Source organism: Mus pahari, chromosome 2 (genome assembly GCF_900095145.1).
Source record: "Mus pahari chromosome 2, PAHARI_EIJ_v1.1, whole genome shotgun sequence".
Classification (NCBI taxonomy): domain Eukaryota; kingdom Metazoa; phylum Chordata; class Mammalia; order Rodentia; family Muridae; genus Mus; species Mus pahari.
Window position 1 is genome coordinate 17,105,094 of NC_034591.1, and position 21,639 is coordinate 17,126,732.

Sequence of the window (21,639 nt, forward strand, 5' to 3'; positions counted from 1 at the left end):
TCCTTATCTCAAAATAAGAGTGAGACAGAAATAACTTGTTATTTTTGAAGAAGAAAGGGTCAGAAAATCACATGAAAAGGCTTCCTACCTAGGAATGCCGACTGAGAATTTTTCTTCATAAAATGGAATGAAAGAGTAAAATATCTCCAAAATTTAAACTAAATTATAATTAAGCTCTTTAAACCCATTCAATTTTCAAGTATTCAGTGGTAATAGGAAACTATTTAGAAAATATGAACAAGTAAGGTGGTCAGAACCAAAAAACACAGCTAATGTAAGAGGAAGAATTTTATTGTGGAGCTCTCAAAATTAATCAACTCAAAAGAAAAAAGAAAGGAAGGAACATAATATGTTGGTGAACTGGGAGTGACCAGTACTGTCAGGTTAGCAAGCATGAAGCTGCTGTGTGCACAATGAACAAGCTGGCTGTATGAGAAAAGTAGGTAAGATAAACATATACAGCACATACTTTAGCAACTATGATCTTTTAAAATAGTGGCCTTAGGAAATCTGCTTTGGCAAGAGCCAGCAGAGGCTCCTGTGGAGAGGAAGTGAAAAGGCTGGGCAAATAAACAAGGGCTGCTGGCACGTTCAAAGCGCAGGGGATAGTTCATAGAGCAAAACACAGTCCTAAGTAAATGGGTTTCAGGCAATTTCAGTGTTAAGATAACATCATTAAGAGTAGAACAGATTGTGCTCAGACCCTGCTGTTTATAATTAACACGTTGCTTCCAAATACTCCCGGGCCCCGGTAAATAGTCTTCTGCTCACATCTTCCCAGACCAATCAGAGGGTTTCCATCAGATTCCATGCTGGGCCAGCACCTGTTTGGACAAACCCATAGAGCCAAAGAACTCCTTTCCCTGGCCAGCTGAGTATTTGGATGAACACAGCTTGGCTTAGTCATTGTCACAGTGTCCATATGGCTTTGAAGCTTGTTTTCACAAGAAATCATACAAGTATTTTATTATGTCAAAGTTCACCATCCTAGAAACACAAACAGATAGCATGTTAGCATCCTGTCTCTACTGCTCAGCTCTGAATGGCTGCAAAGCACGTGGGAAAGCAAATCACAACTGGACAATGCTGTCAGATGTACCGGGACTCATTTTTTAAAAAAATGTAACTTATAAACACAACTTTTGAACCATTTTTTTGAACCATTCATAAATTACTTAAGACAAACAAAAAGTTAGAGCTTCTCAACATCTTGCACGTGAACTATATGGTATAAAGTTTAGATTTTATTTGAAAGTTACTTGCTTTCTGCCTAATAATCAGAATGAAGTAATTAGAGATGCAAAAGTATTTAAATCTTGTTTGCTTCAGAACATTGTTTATCTTCCCAAACACCTGTTTTATCATCACATAATGCACAGCTCATCTGTCCTCATTTGTAGCTTTCATTATCTTCAGTCTTTTAGCAGCGGCTGACCTGTATGCGCATTTCAACTAAATCTGTATGATCCAAGAATATGGTACAACAGACGATGTAGATGTATATTTTTATACTCTGATGGTAGGCAGAATAAAATAACAGAGGAAGAGACATATAATTATTTTCCTTTCTCCAAACTCATTCTTCACTATAAATATTCAGACTTGGAGGTTTATTATTTGAATAAATGTTCAAAATAATTAGATATAATGATCTAGCAATAAGTATAAAATTAAAGCCCTAAGTATTCAGTTCTGCAAAAATAATCATCCATTTGAGAACAGCCTTTTCGCGTCACTAATTGCACATTCTTACTTATTAAACGATCATTATTATTCTTTTTGTCTATCATTTTGTTATATACTTTCTAAAAAAGTTTCTACACAAATGACTGACATGCCAAATATTTTTTAAATATATGGATAGGGAGTTATAAAGATTTTGAAACACATTTAAAAATAGCTCGATTTGTGAGATACGCTGGCTACCGAGACACCCAACACTGAACTGAAGAATGCAAATGCCTCCCTGAGAAATACGGAACCTTCCTAAGCAGCAAAACAGTGATCATTTCAAGTAAGTCCTCTCCGGCACAAGGATTTGGCTATAATGTCACAACATGGTCCTTCCACTTACCTCTCAAACCTACTGGCAATGAAGTCCTTATAGTAATGATCTTAAAATATCCTTACAGCCAGTAACCTGACTTATCAAGAGTCTTGAGGGAAACCAGAAATAGCAGGCTAGACTTTCTCATCCATGAGGAAGTGAAAAGGTGTATTTGTACAACTCTCTGAATACATTCCCCTGATGGCTTTGGATGGTGTAGTGGCTATTCTTGGTTGTCAACTTAACTATATTTGGAATGAACTACAATCCAGAATTGGAAGGCTCACCAGTGAACCTAACCTGGAGGCTGGGAGTTAGACGTTTCTGATCTGGATCTTGGTGTGGAGATCTTGAGACACAGTGGCTATTGATTCTAGAAGATTAAGACAGGGAGATCTCCGAGTTCAAGGTCATCTGGGATTAAAGGTGTGATGGCACACACCTTTAATCTGGGCTACACCTTCTGCTGGGGACCATATAAGGACATTGGAAGAAGGGAGTCGGGCTCTCGCTCTTTCGCCTTCTTGCCATGTGGGACTCAGCAACTGCTGGATCCTTGGACTTCCATTCACAGCTACTGAACCATTGTTGGGAATTGGACTGCAGACTGTAAGTCATCAATAAATTCCTTTACTATATAGAGACTATCTGTAAGTTCTGTGACGCTAGAGAACCCTGACTAATACAGATGGTCAACAAAGTAAAATCGAGTTAAAGCCTTATTTTTACTTATTTGCTTGTTTTTGGTTTGTTTTTTTGTTTTGTCCTTAGTGCAAACAAAAAGTCCTGAAGGAGTTAAAAAAAAACAACAACAACAAAAAAAACCCAACACCAACATAGGAGAATTTGTATATTCCAAAGCATATTATTCAATGGACTACTGTATGGGAGGCTAAATGATCAATATGAAGACTACATCTACTAGACTACGAATGCAGAGAACACAGAATCAAGAACACACAGGGAGAACAGAGTCAAGAATGCACACAGGGAATGCAAAATCAGGAATGCACAGAGAACAGAGTCAAGAATATACAGGGATAACACAGAGTCAAGAATATACAGGGAGAACACAGAGTCAAGAATACACAGAGAACAGAGTCAAGAACACACTGGGAGAACACAGAGTCAAGAATGCACAGGGAGAACAGAGTCAAGAATGCACAGCAAGAATACACAGAGAAGAAAAAAAGTCAGGAACACACAGGGAACACAGAGTCAAGAATACACAGAGAGCCGGGAGGTGGTGGCGCATGCCTTTAATCCCAGCACTTGGGAGGCAGAGGCAGGCGGATTTCTGAGTTTGAGACCAGTCTGCTCTACAAAGTGATTTCCAGGACAGCCAGGGCTATACAGAGAAACCCTGTCTTGAAAAACCTAAAAAAAAAAAAAAAAAAAAAAAAAAAGAATACACAGAGAACACAGAGTCAAGAATACACAGGAAGAACAGAGTCAAGAATACACAGGGAGAACACAGAGTTAAGAATACACAGGAAGAACAGAGTCAAGAATACACAGGGAGAACACAGAGTCAAGCATGCACAGAGAACAGAGTCAAGAATGTACAGGGAGAACACAGAGTCACAACTTTGTGGTAGTAACCATTGAAAAATGTTTGCCCAAACAAATGAAAACAGATTACTTTGTGATAGGATCCTTATATGTTTCAGTAAAAATTTATGTTGTTATGGCATAGTTTATACAACAAAATACTAATAGAATAAATGGTATGATTTAAACACCTTAAGCAATTAAAAAGCATTCATTTATAGACAATTCACTGTATTCTGTATCTCTACTTTGTTAGTAAGCCATCCCTAAGAAAGCAAATCATACTTTGTAATTTCTTTTTCTGAAAGATTTTTAGGACTGGGTTATGGCTCAGTGGTTAAGAACACACAGTGCTCTTGCAGAGGACCCGGGTTAGAGTTCCAACACCCATGTGTGGCTGGCTCACAACTACCTGTACATCTAGTTTCAGGGACCTAATACCTCTGGCTTCTGCAGTTATCTGCACTCATGTGCACATACCTGCACACAGGCACACACATATAACTAAACAAAAAATTTATCTGTGGTCCCCACAAGCCCACTGAAACTGAAGTATGAGCTGCTAGCCTTGCAGGTGATGGGAACCCAAGCAAGGTCCTCTGCAAGAGCAGCAGATGCTCTTCAGTGCCCATGTGGTAAGATTTTATAGCTCCCCTCCAAAACCCAAACAAACAACAAAAACCCAACAACTAAGTAACCAGGGAACTATGTAGAAGATCACTACTTTATGCAGCATTTATCAAGCAAGGTATCCAATTACTTCTTTGGTCCCCCCAGCTCTCAACAAACAGGTGACCTGCCAACTGACCCCGTATCTCTTTTGAAACAATTTAGAATTTCAACAGCATGACCACAGTGGCAATGTCAAATACCAGGGTACACACAACCACAGTAACTGTGGACAAACAAATCATGTTAAAGAAAACTTTGGTCTATGAAGACTGTATACTTGCATTTGCTTCTGCCCTTTCTTGAGTTTAGATGCACATTAGACTCATACACATTCAATTTTAAGACTTCAGATAACATACACATAGTCCAGGGTTCTGTTTCCCATGAATACAAATTATTTTCTAAAGTAAGCAGCTAGAAAGAAATAGGATAAATACAATGTGGATGACAATTTCTCTAGGAGTAATTCTTTTTGTATCTATGAATATGTGGAAAATATGTACATATGCAGGCTTGCATGTATATTAGTGCACATGTGCTGGCATGTGCACATGGAAGCTTGACATTGACACTGTGTGTCTCCCTTGATCAGGTTCTACTTTATTTACTGAGGCTAAATCTAGACCTCACCAATCCTAGCTAGCCTAGCTGGGCAGCTCCACCCAGACATCATGTCCCTGTCTCTCATGTGCTGGTATTACAGGCAGATGCCCCTTCTGCCCTGCCTTAGCCTGGTGCTGCTGTTCTGAACCTTTGTCCTGAAGCTTGTATGGAAATGCTTTACTCACTCAGATGCTGTCTCCTCAGTCCTCCTATGGGGAACTCTTAAATCAGAATTTACAAGAACAGAACTAAACCACACAACATACATTTAAGGGTTTAGTTTTATCTGTATCTTCTTATTTCACCTTGTAAATTCTTTTACTCATAGTAAAGACATTTTTGTCTCATGCTTTTATACTTCGTGGCTAGTTTTGAAAATCTGTTTCTTTTGTCAACTTTTGTCACTAACAAACTTTATCTTGCAACCTTGAGGCATCCTGCAGTCTTTTCATTGACTGTGGAGAACTACAAATGCCTACCTTTCACCCCACAGTAAGACCATCCCATAGTCTCTCCCTGGAACTCCTGGCTGTATGTTCTCTTCACACTTCTACTCCACATTCTGATTCTTCTTGGAAGCAGCTTCCTGTCTATAAGTTCTCTCTGTCTTCAGTCAACCTCCTTTCTCTCATTTGGGCAGTAACTAAAACATGGCTCTTCCTGAAGAGCACAGTTTTCTGTTCAGTTCTTGCTAATAAAGATTCATCTCTCAAATGTATGTCAGACAGTTCAGTCAGGTGAGGTTGGTGTCCTTGTATAAGACCCCTGCCCTTGAGACCCAGCCCATTCCAGTCATCAGCCTTCTACCTACCTTGTCACCGTCTCCTAGTCCTTGAATGAAGTTAGCATGGAGTTTGGTTTCCTCTGCATCCCAAGACCTGGAATCTCACTATCTATTTGTCATTTCATCCATAAATACTCTAAATAAATATACTCAGTAATATTCTACCTCTCAGAACTTATCTACTGAGATGTTATTTGCTCCATTTCAAGTATCTGGGACACCTAGGGGACAATTAGATTACAGACCCCTTCATTATATTCTGACCTACAAATACTGAGTGTTTATGTGCTAGGATGAAATTCTTGGCCCCTGGCAGTTTGTGTTCCGTTCTGTCCAGTTCAGACTCCACAGTTCATCACACCAAGAGCTCACTTGCTAGCATCTACTGAACTCATCTGGCAAAATCCCAGTAGTATGTGATTTCAATTATTATTCTCGGCAGCCCTCGTATCTAGCATATGGAATGCTGCTGGAAAAGATCACAAGTCTCACAGATTGATGCCACTGTAAATTTAAGGTCAAGAATTCCAAACCCTCTCAGCACGCTGCTTTTCTTGTGAGCACTGGCTTCCATACCCACAGCCACTGATTCTGATATTACACACTGTTCTCAGTAAAAGCTGCTACTGTTTCTGCCTTTGGTCACAATTCTGCCTCTTCCTTAATGGAGAAAACAGAAGAGAGCAGGTGAGAATTTCCTCATCGTTTTGCTACTAAGGTCAGCATCTGGATCTGCCCTGTGTAGTCTAGGCCCAAGTTCACTGCTGCCTCAACCTGGGCTTGACCAGCTCCTTGCTACATCCCAGGCTCACACAGCACTGCACACACTGTGCTTTAAGTTTACTTTGTTTTGTATCATTAATTTTCCTCTGTTTGCCCTCAGCATTTAAGTAGATTCCTATCTTCAAAATAAAAGCTGACTACATAAATGCACACAAGCTGTAGATACGGCAAACTTGTTTCTGGGTCTCCAAAATCCAGCACTGTGTTTGTATACAACAGGATCATGATTGTTAAGTGCATAAAAGAACAAAAGCCAAAGCTGTTGCTTGCTGCATCTCCTTCCTTACCAGTGTCCCTGAAACAGAATGGAATGTGGTACCGGCCCACCACAACCTGCAAGTGCTGACAACGCAAGTGGGTGCTTCTCATGCAATCAGGGCTCTGATTACTCGCACTGCTAAGCTTCCTTAGTTTATAAGCAGGTGAGAGTTTTACACACATGTAACTCCATATAACTACTTTATTTAGCTAAGTTCTACTATGACCTTTTCCCTATTTTTTCCTTCAAAAGTAGAATTCTTTTTTTTAAAATGTTTTATTTATTTATTTATTATATGTAAGTACACTGTAGCTATCTTCAGATGCTCCAGAAGAGGGCGTCAGATCTTGTTACAGATGGTTGTGAGCCACCATGTGGTTGCTGGGATTTGAACTCAGGACCTTCGGAAGAGCAGTCGGGTGCTCTTACCCACTGAGCCATCTCACCAGCCCCAAAAGTAGAATTCTTAATAACTGAACAATATCTTTCCTAAGAATATAAATTATTGATCGATCTAGTATTTTGTTCTTTGCTACTTTGCTGACTAGCTGTCACTGTTTTGCTCAACTTGATACAAACTAGAGTGATCTAGAAAGAGAGAATCTCAACTGAAAAATACAGACTCCCAGATTAGTCTATAGATAAGGATATAGAGTTTTGGGGTTTTTTTGTTGTTGTTTTTTTGTTTTGATTAATGATTGATATGGGTGGGCCCAGCCCACTCTGGTGACCCCTAGGCAGATGGTTATAAAAAGCAGTACATGAGTCATGGAAAGCAAGCCAGTAGGAAGAGATTCTCATGGTCTCTGCATGAGTTTCTACTTCCAGGTTCCTGCCCTGCTTGAGTTCCCAAGTTGGCTTCTCTCAATGGATGGAGTGTGATCAGGCGTGAGAGCCAAATAAGCCCTCTCCTCCCCAAGTTGTATTTGGCCATGATCTCTCTCAGAGCACTAGAAAGCAAATTAGGACAGCCATAGATGCCTCGAAGCAGACAATCATCATAGGGACGTTCTCCTCCTACCACACCTCAATTGAGTGAGACTGTGTTCTTCACTGTTTCTTGATGTCACCTCCCAAACAAGTCCACATGGTTCCCTCCTACCTAAGGTTTTACTGAACTGGAAAGGAGAAGAGTATTTTGATTTATATTTATCAGTGTAAATAGTAAGCTGAATAATTAGAGTTCACCTTCTTGAAACTCAGCCCAGGGGATGGAAAGTGATACAGGAAGTGGTGAGGATAGTGATATGTCTGAAAAGGTTTCAGAAATACAAGGTCACAGTGAAATATAAGTGGAGAAAAGCTGCATGCAAAATGGTGAAAGTAAAAAACTAAAAAAGGCTCAAGTATGAGTCCACAGGGCGAAGGCCATACATATGCAGGAAGATATAGGAGATTTGCCTCTAGCAGAGTGAAGCTAATTGTTATAGATCTTCCTGACTGTAGTGAGGAGAGTGGGTTATATAGAGATAAGAGTAGAGGCAATTGGCTAGGAGGCTACTAAAGAGTGACAGAACATCATCAAGTGGTAAAGTCACCAATGTGTGATCTACAGAAGGACTACAGACCTCACAGAACAGTGAGTAGGCATGGACAGTATGGAAGAAAAGAACAAGGTTGCTCTCAAATTCTAGGTCTCTGCAGCAAAGGCAGGCCGCGGTGCTGACCGCTGCAACAGGCAACAGGAAGGAAAGATCAGTCTTTCTTTTCTTGTTTATGCGTGAAAACAGGTCAGAATTTCTGAATTCAGTCTTGAGTTGGACTGTAATGTCTAATAAAGGTCAAAAATATGAAATATGAAAATGAAATGGCCTTTAACAATAATGGGACTTACTAATGGTTGTTGAAGTTGTAGGTATAGCTAAAATTGCTTAGGAGAAAAGTGCTGGGATCTTATGAGAAAAGAAGCTGGGATCAAGCCTTAAGGAACAACTAACTCTGTTTAAAGGTCAGGTAGAGAGAACAGAATGGCAAACAAACCCCAGCAAAAACAGCCAAAGAACCAAGAGAAAACCAGCACCATGGCGACAGGGTCTCCAGAATAGGGCTTGAGAACCACTGGGAAAACAAGCAGCTGGAGAGGAGTGCACTCTGGGGAAGTGGGGGGAAGGCGTTCTGAACAAAGGCAGGTGAAGAATTCCTCAGGCAGAAAGGGTCCCCATGGCCACCATACACACACTCAGGCAGGGAGATATAGATGGCCACCAGCACTAATGGCACTGAATGGTTCTAAACCGATGGCTTCAGTATTTCTGAATGAAACATGGAAAGCACATGAAGCATGAAGCACAGACGTCAGGATGTATGGTTTACATACAGTCAGGAATCTAGTAGGCAGGACAGAATGCTATAAACTACAAGCTAAACTGTCATGGCTGGGAGCCTGAAGCAGGGTAACTATCCCTAAGGAGAACAAGGAAAGAGGAGGAGGTCATGGGAGTGATTCCGTGACAGCAAACAGTCTTGGAGGACTCAGCTTGAAGAGAAGAGACTGCTGCCACAAGAGAGACAACTACAGAGGGGTAACACAGGCAGTCAGTTAAGGACGTGAGGAAGAGGACTGGGGAAGGTCGTAGCATGTGGGATGGAGAGAGACAGCTCAAGCCAGCACCTGATAGTGTGTGTGTCATAAGATGTCATGCGAGAGTAGGAGGGCTGATGAGGGAAGAGGATGTCCTTTGTGGTCTAAAGTGTCATGTTTCCATACATATGAGCTTGGTAGCCAATGATCTCTGGAATACAACCTTCCTATATATAGTAGTGCAGTCAATTCTGTCATCTAACATCTAATTAGCTGCTACTTCTAACTTTACATCATTGATAAACTAGATTAGAGGGTGCTACAATGGAACTTATTCAATCTTGTTACTTAAATGATCTTTTCTTGTTTAAATGACTTTTTATTATATTAGAAAGGATATTTTTAGTTAGCGTATAATTTGCATAACTGTGACACTTTACACAGTCAGATCATCTCCACTTACCGTGCAATAGCTCTGATGAAATCTAGAGAAACTGTGCACTTGTATTTTGGCCCATTAAGTTGATCTTCATGACCAACTAGGGTTAACAGCTGTAGAGTCACTAGGGAGGTAATCTAAAAATGAAAGGATATTCTTATGAGAAAATTTAAAGAGACTGAATGATACCTTTATTTACTTACAGTGCTATTAATAAAGACATAAATGAATCCATAGAAAATACAAGTATTGTAAACTTTATACACCTACATTTGTATGTGTGTTTAAAAACCTAGTTTAAGAATGATGGGTACTCACTAAAGAGTCCTGGATTGTTAATAGATGATTTAAAAATATAACATTTTCTCACATAAACATCATTTGCATGTGTACAGGCTCCTGTGTGTATGCGTGTGTATGTATGTTTAGTACACTTAAATATACGTGCATGTGGAGGCCAAAGATAAACTCAGGTGTCATTCCTCAGAAGCCATTTATCTTTTTTTTATTTGAGGCAGGGTCTTTCTTCTAAGGACCCAAGGTGTATTTATCAGTTTGGCTAGGTTGGTAGGCCAGCGAGCTTCTGGGGTCTGCCTATCTGTTTCCCAGGCTCTGAAATCACAAATATGTGCTATATTTTTGCTTTTAGTGTGTGTGCTAATGATTAAATCCAGGTCTTCATACATGCAAGCATTTTAAAAAGTGAGCTAACTCCTGTCCTAAATAGAATGTTAAATGAATGGAAGAGTTAAGACATTCTCTCACAGCAAAGCTAAATTAACTGCAGCCCTATCTGTTTTCCATAGGGATTCACTTCCCAAAATGCTTGAAAGTTTTACAAGCTCCTGTATTATTAAAAGCTGGTCTTCTTTGTACTTCTTTTAATATAAGAGAAAACATTAATTACCTCTTACTTTGCCAGTAATTTTTTTCCTTATACTTCTTATAACTTCTATTTTCCTATAAATTAAACACTATCTCATATTTAATTAGATTCTTATATTGCCTATTATTCTTCATCCACAATTTTCATGGACAAACATAACATATGTCTTTAACTGAGCTAGGTTAAAATTTCAAAAACATTTCAGATATCTAAACTTATGCTTACAGGACAGTCACAATGACTGTGCAAAGGCTTGGAACAAATAAACCACTTTGAGATCACTTTCAGTTCTACCATTTATAAACCAATCATGTAAAGTGTGCAAAAGCATGATAATATCAGCTAAAGTCATTTCAGAAATATGAGTTTAATGATGATATCAGTTTTTAGGGAGCTAGGGGGCTGTTTTAAGAAAGCTAGTATTAAGACATTCAAAGCTAAACAAAAAATTAATCTAGACTTTGTATATAAAATGCATAATTTCAGTACTATTCATTCCACAACCTTGTCATATGAGAATTAACAGTAACATATGAACACGTAGTTCAGGAAAACACTTGTTATATAAAACAGTATAAAAATATACTGATACTTTAAGAATACTTTGTTTAAAAATTTTAAAAATTAAAAATTTTCCCAGTTTTATATTGCTAGAGTAAAATCAGAATATATCAAAGCACAAAAATAATTTATGGCCTTAATTCTTTAAATCTCAAACACATCAATTTAAAACTCTAAATCAAAACTTTTAGACAAATGTAGGAAATTATTCCTAATTCTGCATTAAGTATAAAGACATTTACCTTTTCCATCATCTCATCCTTAACTATCTATTTTTTTTTTAAAATTATATCCATTCAACTCTTGTGGACCTCCTCTAGAATGTGAACATTCAAAGATAACATCACAGAAAATAATTTTTCTTGCCTAACTTCAAATATTCATGACAACCCAAGAAGAGCAGGTCTCCATGCTTACAGCTAAATAGCTCGAGGCAGTCAGTGTCCACATGTCAGCCATTTCTAGACCCGGAAGCTCCCCTGCCTCCTCCAGTACACACAGACAAGCACACATAAGACAAAGACAAGACGGTCTTTCTCATCTAGCTCTTCAGGCTTCACTGACAAATACGATACCCAAGAAAGACATACAGAAGAGTCACTTCTGTCATTACACTGCTAGGAGCAGAAACTGATTCATACGTTCTCTAGTTCAGCAAGGAAAGAAAGAAGAGTATGTAGGTTATAAAGTAACATCTCAGAAGGACTTAATCTTCCTTGGAGAAAAGCTCACTAAACAATGACAAAACATCCTCTACTTGAACATTACAGGCCATCTATTTTTAGCACTTCAGGCTTGCAGAAGGCCTGTCATTCAATTAAGCTTTGAATCACCCTGAACATATTTCAAAATAAATACTAAAAAAGCTTTACAGGATTTAGAAAAGGATAACCACAGGAGAAGTAACTTCCAGTCCCAATAAGATGGCATAGATTCAGATATCTTGCATCTCCCTAGAAACCCGGAAGTACTAACACAGAGGCAACCAAGGAGGCCAGGGAAAGGGGAAGGACTGTGGCCAATGCAGGATGACAGGCCCTGAGGGACAACACAGAGGTAAAAACTTGGAAATTCCTTGTCCAACAATAGACAGTAAGCCAGGCTTAGCACTGCAGTGTGTGAGCCAGAAACACCAGACTTAGGGCCAGCCTTCTTCTCCCCATGGACAGAAGACAGTTCCGTGAAAATGAACTGAGAAGTCTGTGTCTGGCAAAACTATCATTTGCAAATGAAGTGGAAATGGACATTCTTAAACAAGAGAAAATTTGAGACTTTGCCACTGGCAAAGAATAGCCAAGGGAAATTCTTCAAACAAAAGTATAAAAGGAGCAGCAAGCATCAAAAGGAAAAAGAACAACAGAAAGCAAGTAGGTAAAAAATGCAACACATCCTGTGTCTAATATTTGATTCAAAATTATTAACAGCATCATATATTTAGGCCAATGCTATTTAGTCAATGTACACAGCAAGAGAACAGCTTCATATAAAAATCTGCAGACTAAATTTCAGAGTAGATTCATTTGTAAAAGTCAAACCAAAAACCTCTAACAACCACCTCCAAACTAAAATACTTGAAAGAATGTATACGTCAAATGGGTTAATGTTTAAAAATTGGTACAGTCACATCACAGAGCACTAAGCAATAAAAACAAAGAAAGGGGCTGGGGAGATTGCTCAGTGGGCAAAGTGCTTGTTTAACAAACATAAGGGACCTGAGAGGTGGTTAGGACTCCCTAGCACCCAAAAAGCTGGTGTGGCAATATGCACCTGCAATCACAACTCTGGGGAGTGTAAAGACAGGGGGATCCCAAGAGTTTGATGCCCAACTAGTTTAGTAAAATCGTAAAAGAAAATAAGGCAGTGTGATAGAGGAAGACACCCAACACTGACTTCTGGCATGGACAGCTGCCACATCTACACAAAGGTATACACACCTTTACAGGAGCCCAAACCATTGATACATGAAAGACGAATCTCAAAAAAAAAAAAAAAAAAAAAAAAAAAAGAAAGAAAAAGAAAAAGAAAAAAAAGAAAGAAAAAAGAAAAAGAAAGAAAGAAAGAAATAAGGACGAATCTCAGCTACCACAGACTGGGGAAGAAAAGGGAGATTTAAGGGTATAGCTGTCAACAAAAAAATAAGTAGATCCTTATAATGATGAAAATGGTTTGTACCTTAATTGGAGGAGAAAATGTCTCCTATGAGCATATGTAGAGCTGTATGTAAGGATGGATAGATGTAGGGAGGAACACTTGGGTTCTATCCTTAGTACCCAAACCAACAAACATTTTAAAAGTTAGCAGGCCTTGCTGTCCACCCACAAAACAACAATCCCAAACAACCGCAATCATATAGCAAATGTATATGAGAAGTGGGGCAGTTAGAGTAAGATCAGTAGACTACATCCATGTCGACTTCCTGACTGGGATACTTTTAGCTGGACCTTGTGCCAAATGTCCCTGCTGCGTGAAGTTAGTGAAGGACACACAGGAAGACAAGGTCTGGATCAACATTTACAACTGTAGGTGAATATAATTATCTAGAAAGAATGTTGAATGAAAAAAATATAAACTGATAAGATAGTCAGAGAACCTAAAAACCTTTACTTTTATTTCAAAAATCTAGGAAGATACAAAAATCTTTTAAAATTAAAGCATGTTGGGACTATATTTATCAAGATTTTTAAAACATTTGGATACAATACGGCCTTAGGTGGGAAAGTGTAGGAAGCAATCATCCCGATACTGATGTAGCACTGGAGGAGGCTTTAAGCATGTAAGACCGCTCCATGCAGTGAGTTTACACTGCTTTTCGCAACTCTGTCTGAGTCTGGAGCTACAAAACACTATTTTCTAATTCTACAGGAAGATTATAGTAAACCCAACCTGAGTGTTTCCCCTCCCTCAATTCTTACCTTTTATTTCTATTCTTCGAAATGGCAAAAGTTTGTTTTTTATTGAAGAGCTATAAAGACCACTTAGATTTTAAGTATATTAATAGAAAATTTTCTAGTGTAAAAATAATTGCAAATTATTTTTGAAAAAAGAAAATTCTGAGGCAATTGCTCGAGGGCTAAGACACTTGCTACTCTCAACTCCAAGAAGCACACTGGGAGGTGCACAACTTGTAACTCCAGTTACAGGAACCACATTTGCTCTTCTGGTCTCACTATGCACACTAGCATGCACACACACAATCAATGCATCTTTAAAAAGGAAAATTTGCACTGGCTCGCAGGATATGGAAACCTTAGAAAGCATACCATAAAAGATGTTGGGCATCTTTAGTTCCCAATCAGCCACGCAAGGCCACCTAGTAAGCCTCAAGTACTTAATGTCTCCATCCAATGAAAAAGAATACAACATACATGCCATCCTGGGGACTTACTAGAAACACTGTAGAGGTCTTCCATCAAAGCTTCAGGTTATCCATTCCATGTCAGGACTATTTTTATATTACTAGTGCTTAGCCAAAATAGTGTCTGACTTTAGGTGCTGCAGACTATACAAATGGTTTGCTGAGACTACTGGTTATAAAGACACCTTAGTGTTAGCCTGTTTTTCTCTTCTTTTCTCTCTCATCCTCCCTAGAATGAACATTTCGTTAGGTATTTTATAATGAACTAGAGGAGACATATGCAAAGGTCTCTAACACAAATAAATGGTCAGTATGTAAGCAAATAGATGCTTACTGCCAGATGTCACAATCGTACACTGTACACATTGAATTATCACATTTATATTCCATAAATATGCTGAATTATGTATTGATTAAAAGTAAAATATTTAATATTAAAACCTGAAGTATATAACCTTTTTCCTTTACCTCCCCATATATTCACAAAGAAATTTTAAAAAATAAAAACCTCTCTCTATATACAATATTTTTTACGTATGTCTTAAATGGGGCCATGCAATCCTTGCTCAGTTCATCTCTGCTGTGTTATTGTGTTCTTTGTTCTCATCCAGGAAGGAGATGAGTTAGTTATTTATATCTTAACAATAGGAGTTCATGTACCACAGTGAGAGTTTTTCCTTAATCTGAGAGGCAGTCACTAACAAGCTTCAGCTGGAAATGCTTAATGTAAAAACAGTGTGAACCTGTTCCTGGGCTAATAAACTATTCTTTCTGCCAACAAAAGGAAATCAATTTACAACTGTAATTAATTTTTAACAGGCTCATTATTTTTATACCTTTATAGGATGGTATATAGGTCAACTGATTTATGAAATACCCCATATTCTAATTGTTCTGAAAAACCTTTATGATCCAAAACATATTATTTAAATAAATTTAAATATATGAAGTATCAGTGTGTGAACTCCACACAACTCAGCAAGTGTCATAATTGGTTAGTATCAAAGGTTCTGATGGTTTTTAGCATAAGTTAACTGTTCATTTTAGATTTTTAACACACACACACACACACACACAGGGACACACAGATGCACGGGTGCACACACACATGTGCAAAATAAATGAAGCACTAGAAAGAGAGCAGTTCAGTTTAAAACTGCCAGCTTTTCTATTTTTACCCTCAAAAAGGAGGAGCATGGTCAAATAAGTCAAAAAATGGTATGCAATTTGTGTGTGTGTGTGTGTGTGTGTGTGTGTGTGTGTGTGAAGGAACTAAAAGAAATGCCTCTAATCCCTGGAAATGGTTGGTAAGCTTTAGTAGCTGGGAAGGTCCTGAGTATACATAGGAGAATGGAGAGTAATACTCAGTAAACGGCAGCACTTAGGTGTGCATGCTCCGCCAAGGACATGATTCTCGAGTAGGGATGGACCTAGGAGCAAATGGGGCAAAGTGTGCACTTCCTGAGACATGCCATGAAGGGGACAGACCATGAAGCATAAACAAACTCAACAGTCACAGAACACTGTATGGCAGCAAGACAAAGACAAAGAAACTTAATAGGACATCAGAGAGGAAACAGCTTATTGTGAATGGGGTGGAGAAGAAACAAGGGGTCAAATATGGGGTCAGACTGAACAGGAACTTACAAGAAAGACTATGTAATGGAGAGGTAGTTCTTTAGATAATGTAACTCGTTAAAAAGTATAAGTAGAACACAACAGCAAACACACAAAAAGAAAGCAACAGGAATCAAATTCAGTTTGTAGGTTTTATGTTGGTGCCTTTTTATGAGTGTGGCAGCGAGGAGATCAGACAGGAAGCTGGTGTGTCCTAAGAAGTGACACCACCAACGACTCAAGGCCCCCGCTGGGAAGAAGAGTAAGGGATACTGAGGATTTAGGAGGAGAACACTTATCAGATGTGGTCAATTAAGAGAAAAACTCAAGTTATTTCTCCATTTGCTAAACTAAACACTGAAAACATAATATTACTTTCTTCCCTATCAATGGGCACGAATACACATAGACATACACACACGATCAGTAGAGGGTGAATAAATAAATAGATTGCCAGTTTTACTTTACTTCCTTAATGTGCAAATTTGTTTATTTTTATGACCAGTTTTGAAATATAAGACTGAGCTGGGCGGTGGTGGCGCACACCTTTGATCCCAGCACTTGGGAGGCAGAGGCAGGCGAATTTCTGAGTTCGAGGCCAGCCTGGTCTACAGAGTGAGTTCCAGAACAGTCAGGGCTACACAGAGAAAAAAAAAAGAAAGAAAGAAAGAAAGAAAGNGGGCTACACAGAGAAAAAAAAAAGAAAGAAAGAAAGAAAGAAAGAAAGAAAGAAAGAAAGAAAGAAAGAAAGAAAGAAAGAAAGAAAGAAAGAAATATAAGACTGAAACTCCACAGAAATTAAGGAATGGTCAGATTTATCATACCAGTGTAGGACATATTTGGAATGTTCAGATCATTTCAAATTCAGTCATTAATGTGGATGGAGAACTTGAGAAGAAGGGACATAAACACAGTGTCCCCACACAATCCACACTTAAGCAGCATCTGACACCAGGGAATATGAGAGACAGCTCTGGCTAAGCTCATTCTTAGTCTGAACAATCAGCTTGCTTACTGACCATTCTAAGAATCCAATTGTTTCCAACATGCCGAGTATCTGAGACTGAGAGAGCAACTAGTTTCTAAAAGTGACTTGGGCCCAAGAACCCTAATTTTCTATGACGGGGAAAGGCCAGCAGTACTATGTCTGTGGATGAGAGGAGCAGCCTGTCTATGAATGTGCTTGCGTGGTAAGTCTACCAATGTCTGGCGTGACCAATCTCCAAAGAAAGAACTCCAATGAGCTATATACTAAAATATCATGGGAAAGTCGAATAAGGAGCACCAGTTATTCTATCATGTATTTACAAGTATTTGAAAATGTAGCATACATTTCCATAATGGAGATTATTCCCTAATCATTTCTCCCCTAATTCAAACTCCCCTTTTTCTCTTTTAAAACAATTTAGTTCTAGTGTATATATTTGCCTATTCAGTCACTCTAGCAATAGTATAGAATCTCTTAGATATGCATGCATGTTATCCTGTGCCAGTAGCATAATCGTAACGAACAATATTAGCATTCCTTAAAATGACAGTGCAGCTAGTGAAAAATCATACATCAACTTCCCCATTTCCAATTAAAAGATATCCACATCCTGCTTTTAGAACAGCCTTCAGAGGTTCCTGCTGCACACTGGCGGGTGGTACAACAGTAATATGTCCACACCAGGGGTAGAAGGAGAGTTGAGAATCTCATCTGCTGCACTAGTGGAGGCTGAGCATCCTAAGTGGTGGTGCTCTTAGCTGCCAGAGAAGGCCCAGCCTCTTTCAAACAGCATCCCTGCTGACCTAATTCTTTATCAGTCAAGTGGACATTGAGTAAGCCTCTCCATCACTCTATGGAGTAGATGCCACATACATCTCTGCTGTGTCTGGGGGGAAAGACGTAGTAAGATTAGGATAAGTTAGCATTTAGCTATTTTTCTGTGACTCACACAAATTCACCTGAATAGCTCAAGCACTTGAGTGAAGCAGGGAAATAACAGAGAGCACTCTCTACCTCATCTTCATGCTTAGTATCAACACAAGTACTTTTAAAGATGGTCTCCACTTACGTCACCAAGTTTGAAGTCTAAAAAGATAATGCTCTGACTCAAAACAGTTTATATGAATATCTGACAGCAAGATCTTAGAATGTTATCTTTTGTATGTATAAGGTTATGTATCATGTCAATATATGTATTAGGCAGTCTTTTAATACATTATTTCTAGTGTTGCCTGATAGGACTTAATAATTACTTTTATAGAAATATTCCAAGAACCACCAAATAATATGCAAATTCGTTTTTTAGGAGAAGTAAACTACTTATAAAAATCAATTATTTGGTTAAAGTGCTTTTGGCAAAAGATTAAAGATACCTGAAATATTTTCAATGAGGTTAAGAATCTAATTTTCATTCTAAGCTCTAAAACAGTAATGTAGTTTTCTAAAGAAAGCTATCAAATGCATTCTAAATCATGCAGAACAGATTGTTTATATTTCCATAGTCTATAATTTATTACATATAATTTAAAACCTCCAAATATCAACTGAAATTGTTTGATGACACAAGTGTATAAAAGCATTAACAAGCCTTAGTTGTAACACAATTGTCAAACAATTGCTGCCCCAAACACTACACTCAAGGCATGTCAGAGGGAAGACTGAACAGATTTATCACTCCACAAGACTTGACTTTCTAAGTCATCAAATGTCAGAGACTACGGAAGTAAAGGAAAAACCCTCAATTGTAAATTCACCCAGTACTTAAGCAGGGGAGGGGCTGATTCTTAGTGTTTGGATACAGCATTGTTCTGTTCTCTACTGAGCAGAAGAAAGGCTGAGAAAGCTACACACCCAATTGGTTCCTCTTTTATTTTCTTTATCCAATACAGTGAAGTGTAGCAGACACAAATATCTATTAGATAAAATTTTAAGCGAACAGAAAAAATTCAATTACAAGCAAGAAGAGGTGTTAACTTTGAAATCTAATTAAATTTTATATGCTTCAGGACAGGAAAAAAATTAAAAAGCTATTTTAAAAAAAATCTTAAAATAAAACAAATACAATGCATATGTATGTGCATTTGAAGGAAAATGTCAACCTGTCAACCTTTTTTTTTTCAGTAGACTATCATGCCAGCTCTTGCAGCAGCAAAGAAGTCCCCCTTGCAGTTATGTGAGCACAGGACAGGGCACCCGCCTGACCCTGCTAGTAAAATGGAAAGCTCCGTTCTGAGCTAATAAGTCAGATGAGCTTAAGTTTATTTAAACACAATTAATTGAACCTTTAGGAGAAGAGATTAAGCTTTTAGTACGAAAAAAAGTAGTGTAGCAAATAAATGCCAATATATCCTAATACATAGGATAATGTTAAATAAAAAAAGAGAAAGCAGAAACATCTATTTTAATAAATAAAAATTTATATGGTAACTCATGTTCTAAAATGTTTTCAATAATGTTCACATAAATAAAAATAAATCTACAGGAAATTCTGAATGTTTTTATTAAATTATGTACAACTCAACATGAAATCACTCAGAAACTGCATATAACTGAAAATATACCTACCAGCCGGCATGCTGCATGAAACTGTTTTAAAAGGCTTTATTGTTTCCTTACCTTTCACCTGTTTCTTGATATTAATTCCTAGCACATCTTTATAACTGCCATGTTAAATAATTACATGTACGAATCACAATAAATTATCTTAAATTTATTGTTCAAAAATGAACAAAATAAGATCAATGTCTATATAAATATGTACAGTTCAATGTTTCCACTTCTTAAAAAAATCACAATTTTCCTTTTCAGAATCACCTTTACAACTTGGTGAGGATGGTTTTAGAAATAAACTAGCAGCTCCACCCTTTGGGAAGAGAGTGAAGCAATGCAGCTTTATATTTTAAAGTAATACATGACAGCTGGAAAGAACTGCACTTGTGTTCCTACTTTAAAAAACAAATGTTTCACATTTTCCCAACAAATTAATAATTTTTCATCAAACAAGGGAGAAGAAAAAAACCCCCAAAAAATCATAACGTGGATTTAATATGCTTGTAGAGAAAATAACTTGATATTTTATCTTTGAAGAGGGTCTTTAAAGGTCCTACCTGATCATATTAAAAATGTGAAGGTCACCGGGCAGTGGTGGCGCATGCACTTGGGAGGCAGAGGCAGGAGGATTTCTGAGTTCAAGGCCAGTCTGGTCTTGAGTGAGTTCCGGGACAGCCAGGGCTCCACGGATGAAGGCAGTGCCTGTAAGGTTTCCCCATTTGCTGCATGGATGTGGTGTGGTGGCCTGGCACATCTGTTGCACGCATGGAACCAAGGAGAGCAAGATAAGACAGCAGTGCACATCTGTCAGCTGCACCAGCCACACAACGGGAAGGCCTGCGCACTCACCTTACTGAGAACTCTCAAGCAGTGCCCAAGAGTGACTTAGAGGTGCATAAGGGTAAAGATCAGATGTGACTGACATCTACTGGTCTCAAACACTCCAAAGATTTGCAAAACCCAGGAATACAATTTAAAATGCTCGGCATGGTCCTCCCTCTGCTCAGCCAGACATGAGCGCATCAGGAAGTATACTCACTACAGTGAGTTACTCTCTATTACTGTCAAGAACTATTTTCAGATCCCAAAGCCTTAAATCTTCCTTAACACGTTATTTTTATACTTTCAATACAGAAGTGAATCAAATGAAATAAAATAAAAAGATTCTTTTCTTTGTGCTAACTTTAAATGTATATACCGTAAGTGATTCTGCTTTCACTCAAACAAACCAAATGTGGAAAACTTTCAAAATCACTTTCTTTTTAAATACCAGGGACAATGTTAAGTTAAAGCTGGGTTCTACAGAAACTTAAAGCTACAATACAACAACACTGCCATCTAGAGTCCATATCAAAAAAGACCATCCAATACAAATGTTATTGATGTGTGTTAAGTTTAAATTGTGCTTCTGGTGGGCAAGAATATTTGACAGATGAATAAAGGGAGAAAAAAGAAAAACATAACCGGCACTGACATTACTGCTGACCGAAGGCAAGAGAAGTGACACAACCTCCTTGTTGTCTCACGACCAGATTTTATTCTTGAACACGGTGCATGTTTTTCTTTTCTTAGATAATTTATTGACCAGGCAGAAGTAAAGGTCAAATCCTTAAGCCTAGGTATATTTATCCTCTTGGTTTTTCCTATCTTTTATATCCTAAGAATTAGAATGACCAAGTTCCAAGAAGATTTTATAAACAAATATATATGCATATTCATTTATATGCCTTCACTATCTGAAACACTATAAATACCGAATGTTAATAAGAAGAGATAACAAAAGATGAACAACTTCCACTGCCACAAGTTATCAGATAAAGACACACTCTGAGCTAAGCTGTTCCTAGCTATGTTAGTACCAGTAATGTACACACAAGGATCGGTGACACTGGTCGCACTGTTCATTATAGTCAAGACCCAGAACTTGATAAATCTCTACATCAGAAACCTCTCACTGTATGTAACTTTTATTTTCCTTAGAGAGTAAAACTGCTGAGTCTATTTCTAAACAAGTAAGATGCCC

At 38.1% G+C, this 21,639-nt stretch overlaps 1 protein-coding gene across 2 annotated transcripts in view; it reads right to left on the bottom strand.

Annotated features, from left to right (window-relative positions):
- Positions 1-275: 275 nt before the first annotated feature.
- Positions 276-21,639, bottom strand: part of Orc5 (origin recognition complex subunit 5) — a 57,288-nt gene continuing 35,924 nt past the window's right edge. Inside the window, exons 13-14 of one of the 2 annotated variants that reach the window (XM_021190083.2) lie at positions 9,684-9,796; positions 276-987 (exon numbers count right to left, since the gene is read on the bottom strand). In XM_021190083.2, coding sequence (XP_021045742.1) covers positions 942-987; positions 9,684-9,796 — 159 coding nt within the window. In that variant the 3' untranslated portion in view covers positions 276-941. The remainder of the gene's footprint in view (positions 988-9,683; positions 9,797-21,639) is intronic. The other variant, XM_029535431.1, reaches the window with a different exon arrangement.